Source organism: Stylophora pistillata, chromosome 2 (assembly GCF_964205215.1).
Source record: "Stylophora pistillata chromosome 2, jaStyPist1.2, whole genome shotgun sequence".
In the NCBI taxonomy this organism is placed as follows: domain Eukaryota; kingdom Metazoa; phylum Cnidaria; class Anthozoa; order Scleractinia; family Pocilloporidae; genus Stylophora; species Stylophora pistillata.
Window position 1 is genome coordinate 50,581,809 of NC_142520.1, and position 10,726 is coordinate 50,592,534.

The window sequence follows — 10,726 nt, forward strand, 5'->3', positions numbered from 1 at the left end:
CTTGCGATGTGCGCTTGTCTGACTTGTCCATCTTTCGGAACACTTCCAGCAAGTTTTTTGCTAAAAGAACGTCATCAAACCCATATTATTTTAAAATATAGTACAAATTAACGTTTTTATGCCCCCTTTCCATTCCAACGATAAAAGATCCGATAAAAGTACAATAGTTTACTCACGTAGTGAACACTCCGTCAACTCGCCATGTTTCCCGCACCAGACAGCCGTGCTACGGTGGGAAACCTTGCTCGAACTGTAAAGAGTGACGTCACCGGAAGTAATCTTTCCCACTTTAGCCGTACCAGAGCCTCGCCGTAGTGGATCTTAAGGTCCCTAATGTAACATTTAGTGCGAGTTTTCTCGAAGGATTTTGGATTAAACTTTTGATTTTACATTGTTGGGCACCGTTCGCGGAAACGAACAGGTTATTGAGGAAAAAAAGGAAGCCGTGCAAGTTATAGTCTTAGATTTAGTACAGGAGGGTAAGGTGGCTCCCCCGGCACCCAAGCATTAACGAATAGACCTCCTTTCGGAAGGAGAGTTACTTTAAGAAACCTAGTAGATTCAACTCAAAGTTTCCTCCCTAGATATTCAGCGGTTTGGCTGACGATACAGGGAGGATTCTGTTTTGGGTGTTAATTTTTATACTTACTTCGTTACCATGGCAACATTGTCAACATATTTGGCCGAGATACTTTAATATCTTTACTTTCCCATGGTGAAAAGTCTGCGATAATTTTGAAAACTAAATCTCAAGGTTACCGATATCCACCCATTGTTCTAAATATATTCGATAAGATCTGACAGATTTTAACAAAAGTGATAACAACTGTGGCGTGACACGCGTGACTATAGACTTGTGATCGCCAAGTAAAAAAAAAACACCGTCGTGCCCGTGGCAACGCAGTTGTTATAAACATAAACTTGAACTGCACAATTAATAGAGTTCTGTTGTAGTTTTAACCCGTAGCTCTGTGATTTTATCGTCATCGCAACTCTACAATAACAACCACAACAGCAAAAACAAAATAAGATAAGGAACTTAAAAGGAAAACGCACATTATATATTGAGAGTAAAAGAACGCTGTGAGAGCTTACAGGGGTGACAGAAGTATGTCCTTAACGTGTACCACAGCTTACTTTTTTCTTTTGATCATGATGACCCGACCTGTAGCAATAGTCACTAGAACAACGCTCGCTGACTTCTTATCGGTGACCGCTTATTGAAACAGGCTCGACTGTACATAGAAACGCTTAGTACAGTCATTCTGTTATTGTCTGTTTTGTTGTTGTATTTTTACCGTTAAAAGCCATCACCCATTTGAGGCCCTTTTTGTTGACATTAAGTTCTTTATGATTAAGGGAGGGGGGGTGGGGGGGGAGAAAAGTAACTACAGGCCTGTTGATTAGAACGCAGAAAGACTCATTATTTATCGGCGGTTTCTCACGGAACTTTCTGCCGGCCGCGGCCGCTCGTCAAACATGTGAATGTAAATACAACGTGCCAGCGTTTCATGGATCGAACTTTAACAAATGGTCAACACCACAGCGTACACTATTGAGTTATGGATGCACGCGGAAGGTTTGCTAAGCACTCAAAAAGCTAGAGTCGCTCTCGGCTATCGCCTCGCGCGACTATTACGCTTCTTGCGTGCTTAGCAACCTCCCGCGTGCATCCTCAATAGTGTACGCTGTGGTGTTTACCATTTGTTTTTATAACATAACATTGATATATTGTAGCTAACGAGTTCCCTTTTATTTAACAAATCTTACGTGACCAGGAAACACAAGCGCGCGGAAAAATAGTCAGCAGCGTACACCCATGGGCAAATGGGAGACGCTAAATTGACCAAATCAGAGCGCGCGCTTTACTTTGGTTATGTTATAAAACTGAGTAGATTAAGATGCCCTCTAGGGTCGATGAACCGAGGCTAAGGAACTGATATAAACTTTTGAAACCGACAGAACACAATAACTCGTTCCCAGTCTCATCGCAATTTCTTCACTTGTCAGGGCCAGTGATAGCCTTGAGAGCGACAAAATTAAACGTCAGGTGCCGCCGATCCAATTGCAAGGGCAACCGACTTTAGTTGCAGCCCAGCCAGCGGTGGCCATTTCGTGATCGCCCGGTGTTCACAATATACGTAGTTCTTCATTTCTGGTGAACACTTCAATCATCCCTAGTGGGGGAGAGGGAAAGAGTTAATCGGACGGGACACTTATTCGAGGGAGGAGAGGGGGGGAGACATGGTTGACTAAAATTCACTACTCATTCATTTAAAACTCATTCTTTTCAGCTCCATAGCAAAATAAAATAAAATAAGTCTATCTTATATGACGTTTCGTTGTGTAGTATCGCGTTATTTTTACTCTACGAAGCTCAGTTCGATAATAAGGCTACTTATTACGTGTATTGTTCATTTTCTAACACCAATTCTACCCAAGACACCTTCTCCCAGCGCCTCCTCAATGAAAAACCTTAAATAAGAGCCATAAACACCAGCAGGGCTCTCATTAAAATCCTTCTCCTGACTTAAATGTTTCCCTGTCACGCAGAAGGCCCTTTAATCCCTAATATCAACCTATTTGGCCGTCAAATTGACAGCTTAAAAAGCTGTCACCAATTGAGAAATCAGGGGAAAAGCCTTGCAAATCATACATGTCCACGTTTCTTCGCGCGAGCGATTGTTTAATTCTGGACGACTATTTGTTAGCTCGCGCGCTGTTACGGTAGTTAAAAGATCGCATTCATCCAGAATCTAGACACCAAATCTTTGTCGCTCTCAAAGCTATCACTGGCCCTGACAAGCGAAGAAATCGCGATGAGACTGGGAACGAGTTATTGTGTTCTGTCGGTTTTAAAGTATCAGGTAAATATTTTAGATTAAACATCGCGGAAATATTCCACTCGACATGGCGTTCAGTCGGCGAGAATTGAAAATCATTTCGATTCTTCAACTAGCAATGGCAGTTATCTTTTTCGCATTCGGCATCGTGGACCATTATGAAGTACGCTTCACATACCTCAGCTTTTTGTTCATGCCATGTTGGATCGCAGCTCTCGTAAGTATACACTTAAAGACGTAGAACTACAGCTGTTTCATTGCCAATGCTTGTGCTTTCGACCGTTAAAATAGAAGATATTCGAGGTTCACGGTGAAGACGACTATTATTATGGCCGCGAAACTAAGGGATCAATCCAAACTACGATAAATACACGAAATCTGTGATTCGTAAACGGTGGTTGGGTCATATGAAAAGTCGAAATCGTCAACGGCTACACGAACTAGGCTGGGATTTGCACAATGTTAAAGAGGATTAACCACAGGCAGCCCAAGGTCACTACTAGAAAAGCGGACGTGACTCTTACCGTGTTGCGCAACGTTTTATATTTATAAAGGTTTGTATGGGATGTTATCGGTTTGCTTTAAAAGAGAGAAAAAAATGTCTTGTTTTGAAATAAAATGAGCTTACCTTATTGCCTTTTTGTTTTCTTTGTTGCTTCCTAGCGTCTCAGGCCATTTTGAAGCGTTTTCGGCGAGTTAGCGCTATGTTCGTGTTCAACTGCTGAACACCAACGTAGCGCTAACTCGCCGAAAACGCTTCAAAATGGCCTGAGACGCTAGGAATCAACAAAGAAAACAACAAGGCAATAAGGTAAGCCCATTTTATTTCAAAACAAGACATTTTTTTTTTCTCTTTTAAGGCAAACCGATAACATCCCATACAAACCTCTATAAATATAAAACGTTGCGCAACACGGTAAGAGTCACGTCCGCTTTTCTAGTAGTGAGCTTGGGCTGCCTATGGACTAACTTAAGCTGTTAGGTCGTGACACCGTACATCAAGTTGTTGGTCGATTGTTCCTAGTCTACACTACAAATGGGCCGTTTAGGTCGTACTTCTTTCTAGAAGGATAATCTCCTTTCAAGAACGTGACTTCTGCTAAGCTACAAAACACCTTGCTATTAACGATTAGCATAATAATGTAGCTGTTTTCAAACACCTTATGATCGACTTCCGCTAAGGACTTTCAACTGATATGGCTCGACTATATATAGCACGGTAGAATTTTCAAACAGTACATTTAATTCAGTCGCACCAAGATGAGTTTAATATTTGCTCAGGTAATCACACCATTTCGATTACAATAATGTTCTCAGCCAATAGATCGTATTCACGTGACGTCACGACATAATTTGCCGCTATGTTGGTGCACATGCACTTACGTGTAGCTCTATGCAAATTAGGTAAACAAACTCCGGTTTTTGAAATGTCAAAAATTAAAATGGCTTGTAATCAAGATTCTTCCGTTTCACAAGATCATTGTGATAAGAAATCATCATTTCCCTTGTTCCAATATGCTAAAAAGTTGCAAGAAAAAGTTAGAAAGCGCTATTTGGATAAAATAGAACGATCGGAATCGATCCTGTTTTGATCGAGGGGAAGCGCTACGAGCCCGACTGTTTGCCACCGGTGGAATCAACAGATTTGCTTTGCTATTTAGTTCTTGAAACCAGCTTCTACACACAGCAGCAATTTAAAGCGTTTAGAAGTCTAGAGGCATACAACCAAATGGTTTCTGGATTTATTACAAGCGTACAAGGGCACATAATTTCAAACAAGTTTGTCGTCTTGGCCAAAGTGAAACATTCTCAGCGCATGAACGATCCTTTGATTAATATCTGGATTATAACTGAAAAGGATGAAACTATCAACTGTGCCCATTGTTTGGGATGCAAGGTAGGACTATCCGAATCTTGTTCTCATATCGCTAGTGTGCTGTTTTATTTGGAAGCGTGGACGAAAGTAAACGGCAGACTTTCGTGCACACAAATGCAGTGCACGTGGATTCTACCAAATCGTGCAAACGAAGTAGAATACGCAAGGGCTAGGGATGTTAACTTCAAATCAGCTAAGAAAATGAAAGCCGATCTTGATGCGAATATCGACAGGCTGCCTGAAATGCTCGAAACAACAACAAACCAGAAAGAAAAAATTACTACTAAATCGCAAGTGCCGGCACCGAGCGAACCGGAAATGGACACACTATTCTGTGAACTCAGTAAATGTCAAACAACTCAGTAAATGTCAAACAAAACCAGTATTATTATCCTTGATTTCTCCTTATGCTGACAGCTATGTTCTACCAAGCCGTAATATTCCAGCTGTGATGAGCCTCTTTGACAAGAAATACCTTGATTTATCATATAATGACTTAGTTAAGGTATGTCAAAGTATCCAGATAGACATAACAAAAGAACAAATTGAGAGGGTTCAAATTGACACCATAAATCAAGCCAAAGGTAATAGCTTTTTTAGACACAGAGCAGGAAGGATTGGTGCATCCCAGAGTAAGGCTGCTGCCTCGACTAACCCTTCACTCCCTTCACAATCACTGATACAGAACATCTGCTATCCAGAACTTAACAAAGTAACAACTAAGCGGTTATATGCGGCTATTTTTCAAAATGTGTCCGTGAGGTATCTTCTACTTATCGCCGAAATCCATGCTTTACGGCGTTCCTCCGTTAATGTTCTAATTTCTTCACCTTGGTTTGTGATTATGGAAGGTATCCTAGCCATATAAACTCCTTTATCACGCACACTTCTCGTTCCACAACCAACTATTGCACATATAGTTTAGGCTGGGCTGAGTTACGTTTCAACAATCCAGAAGAAAGCCGCGACGTAATTCTGATGTGCTGAACCCAAAGCATAGATTATTGCAATGTGTTTTCTGATGCAACTCTTATGATTGGCTCAGAATTCAGTGGCGTGACCAGCCATAGAGAAGACAGAGTCAGCTTTATTTACCTACAGTTAACCTCCTTTAGTAATTGTAAATATATACATTAACACTTAAGTCCACCTAATTCCATGTTTTACTTCTACCTGGCTATTCTCTCGGTATTTCTCAAATAACCCAAAGTAAGGCCATTTCTTGAATGAAATTGGATCTTAAAATATTCTGGGGTATAATTGTGTGACGTTTTGTATATCAAAATATATTTACTGATCGTACGTTTCTCCATTTCAAACCATTTCATTTGATTTTAGGGGTCTAGGCAAAGAGGATAAAGAACATCCACGGCAACAATGTTCCCTAGGGTTTTAAAATTTGTCTCCAACTGTACGAACAAGCTTGCAGTGGTTTTGTCAAGAGAAACTTTGCAAATTCTACTTTCTGCCGTTTGACATGATTTGTAAAACTTAAAATTTTACTGCTTGCTCGGACAGGTATTGCCCGCGGGAATTATGGGATTGATCGTGGCGACCAGGACCAGACGCTCCTCGATTCTGGTGAGAATGATTACCAACTGAAATGTTATGAGATTATTTATGCGAAGAGAAAATATTAAAATCACGTCTTACTTTTGCGTGACATTTAACAGTTATTCACTGACTTAAAGGTTAAAGTCCAGCTCTTAGACTGATAAGATACATTTGAAGCTTAGATAATAATTGCTATCTTCCCTGATTCATGATTTCAGATACACTGGCTCAGTACAATTAGTATTGCCTCTGTTGTGGTTTGTGTAGTGGTATTTGAAAGCTATTCATGGGCTGTGAATACTGTATTGGGTTACAAATATGATAATTATCGTCAAAAAAACCAAGAAGGTTTTTCTCAGTTTTGGGCTAAAGACGCAAAAATCAAGTTTGAAGACCAGGAAAATACCATGATAGCCATACATGCCTTGATTGTTATATTTTCCATCGCTGAGATTATTCTCGCCGTGGCGATGGCTCGGAGCAGTGATGCTGGGCGTCAATTGCCCCAGCAAAATCAGGTATGTTGCGTTACTCTGGAAAAAACCATTTATCGAATAGGGCACTGAAGCCTAGGAAGGCATGCGGAAATCCTTTCCTATCTCCTCTTTCCTTCGTCCTTACTCCTTCTCCTCTTCGTTATCTTTTGCTTTTGCACGACTTCCGTTTCCCATTCCCCTCATCCCTTCTTTTCTCCTCTCCCCTCCCTTTCTCCCTTTTGCTCTGCATTGCTAACTCCCTTTTCCTCTCCCTTTTCTCCCCTCCCTTCCATCTCCCGTCATTCTTCCCTCCCTTTTCTCCTTCTCCCATACCTCCCTTTATGCCTCTCTTATTTCCTGTCTCGCTCTCTTCCTTTTAACCTCCACCTCCATTCGTCTTTCCTCCAGTCCCACAGTTTTTCTTCTCACATTTCTCTTTTCATTCTTCCCTTTCCAGTTTTCCTTCCCTTTCCCTCCGGCCCCTTTTCCTTCTTTTTCTCATTAATCAACTGGATATTTTAATCTATTTTTTTTTAGTCATACTATGCATACCATCAAGTGGGAAATGGACATGTACCGCTCCAAATGCAGCCTTTTCCACCACAAGCTATGGTGGCCATTCCGACTACTGAAGCCAACTGCAGCAGTGGTGGTAACCAGCAGCCTCAGCGCATGTAGTTACAGAAATTTTGTCTGTTTGTTTAATGACGTTGTATAGTCGCTTTCGAAAATATAATTTTGAGCATCAAAACGCTAGCCTGAGCGATTAACCAACGATAAAGCAGCGATCTCGTTGTAACAACTTACGCAAGGTAACGTAACGGATAGCAACTGTTACGTAACGTACCACTGTCCGGGTTCCCAAACGGGACATCTAAGTTTTTGTGCGTGCGCGATGGCGGCATCTTCGAACGGTGCCACGAGGCTACCGAGTTTATCGTTCGTTTTTCCCAATTATTGGCTTAACGTTGCGTCAAACACTGTAACATTTAGTGCGAGTTTTCTCGAAGGATTTGGGATTAGACTTTTGATTTTGCATTGAGGAAAAAAAGGAAGCTGTGCATGTAAAAGTCTTAGATTTAGTACAGGAGGTTAAGGTGGATCCCCCGGCACCCAAATATTAACAAATAAACTTCCTTTCGGAGGGCGAGTTACTATAAGAAACGTAGTTAACTCACCTCAAAGGTCTCTCCCTAGATATTCAGCAGCTCGGCTGACGATACAGTGAGGATTCTGTTTTGGGTGTTAATTTTTTTATACTTACGTCGTTACCATGGCAACATTGTCTCTAATGACAGTCAGATATATATATATATATATATATATCTTATTATTAAAAACTGAATCATTGGATAATGCAATTCAAGACTTTTTATTGGCTTAGCCATACATGAGCCAATATACCATAATCTACAAATATGGTAAGCGTACGTGTCAGCTTAAAATTAAAAGGGAGCTAAAAATTTAATAAAATTTAATAATTTGATTCAACGTTTTTAATAAAACAATTATTCCACTCGCGCTTGTTGGATGTAAGGTGATTATAGCCAACTCTGCGCTACGCGCCTCGTTGGCTATCTATCATCTCATATCCAACGCGCGCTCGTGGAATAATTGTTAATTAGACGTTTTGTTGTGTAGTATCGCTGAGTATTTTTACGAGTTGTGCCGTATTTTGACGAGCCCGTAGGCCGAGTCAAAATACAAATAACGAGTTAAAATACTCAGCGATACTACACAACAAAACGTCTAATAAGTTATTTATTATCCAACACGCCAAACTGTTATTTCAGTGCGGGCGAATTTCGCGGATATTTATTTACGAGGAGTGCGTGACAGAAGTATGCGAAGCGGAACGGAATTGGCGCGTTGTGTTGCTGTTTCTATTTTCTTCATTAAATGAAGAAATTTTCTGGTCGTCAAGCTGTTTTTCTTGGATCTATAAACTTGGATCTATATTTGCCAGCCATTCTGACTCTTCTTCGTCGGAAATATGATTCAAATTGTCCGCCACTTTTTTTTTTCGTAACTACAATCCAAATCTTCGCTTGCGCGATGCGAGAAAACCTGTTTAACCGGTACTCTACAGAAGACGAATACAAATACCGCGTGATATCTGTACTCGTCTATGGCGTTATTTGTACTCGTCTAAGTGTAGTTTGATAATAAATTCCAATATTTGGCCTAGATAATTTAATATCTTCTCTTTCCCATGGTGAAAAGTCTTCGATAATTTTGAAAACTAAAAACTCAAGGTTACTGATATCCGCCCATTTTCCTAAATATATTCGATAAGCTCTGACAGATTTTAACAAAAGTGATAACAACTGTGGCGTGACACGCGTGACTATAGACATGTGATCGCCAAGTAAAAAAAGAACACCGTCGTGCCTCGTGGCAACGCAGTTATGACATAAACCTGAACTGCACAATTAATAGAGTTCTGATGTAGTTTTAACCCGTAGCTCTGTGATTTTATCGTCATCGCAACTCTACAATAACAACCACAACAGCAAAAACAAAATAAGATAAGGAACTAAAAAGGAAAACACTTATTATATATCGAGAGTAAAAGAACGCTGTGAGAGCTTACAGGGGTGACAGAAGTATTTCCTTAACGTGTACCACAGCTTACTTTTTTTCTTTTGATGACCAGACCTGTAGTAATCGTCAATAGAACAACGCTCGCTCACTCCTTATTGGTGACCGCTTATTAAAACAGGTTTCGTGCTTAGCAAACGTCCCGCGTGCATACATAACTCAATAGTGTACGCTGTGGTGTTTACCATTTGTTTTATAACATCACATTGATACATTGTGGCTAAAGAGTTCTTTTTAATTAACAAATATTACGTGACCAGAAAACAGAAGCGCCTGCGGAAAAATAGTCAGCAGCGTACACCCATGGGCAAATGGGGGACGCTAAATTGACCAATCTGAGCGCGCGCTTTACTTTGGTTATGTTATAAAACTGAATAGATTAAGATGCCCTCTAGGGTCGATGAACCGAGGCTAACGAACTGAAGTTAAAATTCCCTTAGCAACAGACTTGTAAATATATTAAGTTCCACACAACTTGATTTCTCGAGAATTTTGATCTTAGAAGGTATAATTTTGGCTTAAAAGTCATGGAAATATCCAATTAAATATGGCTTTCCGGCTGCCGTGAATTGAAAATAATTTCGATTATTCGGCTGGTAATGGCAGCTAGCTTTATCGCCAGGTGTCAGTTGTCGTCCGTCAGTTAGTGGAACATAAGAAAATCGAGTCGCATTCAGTTTTTAAGTCAGACAGTTAGTCACTCTGCTAGGCAGTCCTAAATTGCCGTAAATGTTTTCTAAAATTTCTCTGGCATCCATTGCTTTTCACGAGGTATAACCTCGGTTCCACAACTATAAGTGCATTCATAAAATTTACCATCATATGAATTCTCGAGTTTTACAATTATCGACCATCCATTAAACAGCCAAGTCGGAAAACTCTGATTGCTCAGTAGCTTCAACTATATTACAGGATATTCCTCGATTCTAACAAATCCATATTGGATACTGTGGCGCGTTTAGACAAATCATGCAAGAGAAAATATCTGATGGAGTGTAATTTATTCAATATACCAAGGTAATTAAACAGGTAAGCGTTTCTTATGACCGACTTGAAGCTGGTCAGGTGCCGATCCAATTGCAATAGCAAGCGACCTCAGTTGCAGCCCAACCAGTGGTGGCCATTCCGCGCTCCCCCGGTGTTCACTACAAATGAATAACTACTGTAAACGCTTCAATTATCCCCAGTGGGGGGGGGGGGGGAGGGGAGGGAAAGAGTTCATCAGACGGGAGACTTATTCGAGGGGGGAGGGGAAGGGGGAGACATGGTTGAGTAGAATGCTCTCCTCATTCATTTAAAACTCATTCATTTCAACTCCATAGCAAAACAAAATAGAATAAGGCTACTTATTGCGTGTATTTTTCAATTTCTAACAC

The 10,726-nt window shown here is 40.5% G+C and overlaps 1 protein-coding gene across 4 annotated transcripts; it reads left to right on the forward strand.

Annotated features, from left to right (window-relative positions):
• Nucleotides 1–2,818: 2,818 nt before the first annotated feature.
• LOC148740132 (uncharacterized) lies at nucleotides 2,819–8,667 on the forward strand. Of its 4 annotated transcripts, none has more exons than XM_088748284.1 (5): nucleotides 2,845–3,060; nucleotides 5,137–5,224; nucleotides 6,238–6,300; nucleotides 6,492–6,791; nucleotides 7,287–8,667. In XM_088748284.1, exons 1-5 carry the CDS (start codon nucleotides 3,002–3,004, stop codon nucleotides 7,425–7,427), a joined length of 651 nt encoding a protein of 216 aa, XP_088604410.1. In that variant the 5' UTR covers nucleotides 2,845–3,001; the 3' UTR covers nucleotides 7,428–8,667. The 4 variants fall into 4 exon arrangements, with proteins under 4 accessions (XP_088604408.1, XP_088604410.1, XP_088604407.1 ...); XM_088748285.1 differs by lacking the exon at nucleotides 2,845–3,060 and adding an exon at nucleotides 4,559–4,740; XM_088748282.1 differs by lacking the exon at nucleotides 5,137–5,224 and having other exon boundaries at nucleotides 2,819–3,060.
• The last annotated feature ends 2,059 nt before the right edge of the window (nucleotides 8,668–10,726 follow it).

Coding starts and splice junctions, on each gene's coding strand:
- LOC148740132 (XM_088748281.1), top strand. CDS start 4,573: ATGGTTTCTGGATTTATTACAAGCGTACAAGGGCACATAATTTCAAAC. Junction 4,741..6,237: donor CCCATTGTTTGGGATGCAAG/GTAGGACTATCC, acceptor TTGCTCGGACAG/GTATTGCCCGCGGGAATTAT. Junction 6,301..6,491: donor CCAGACGCTCCTCGATTCTG/GTGAGAATGATT, acceptor TCATGATTTCAG/ATACACTGGCTCAGTACAAT.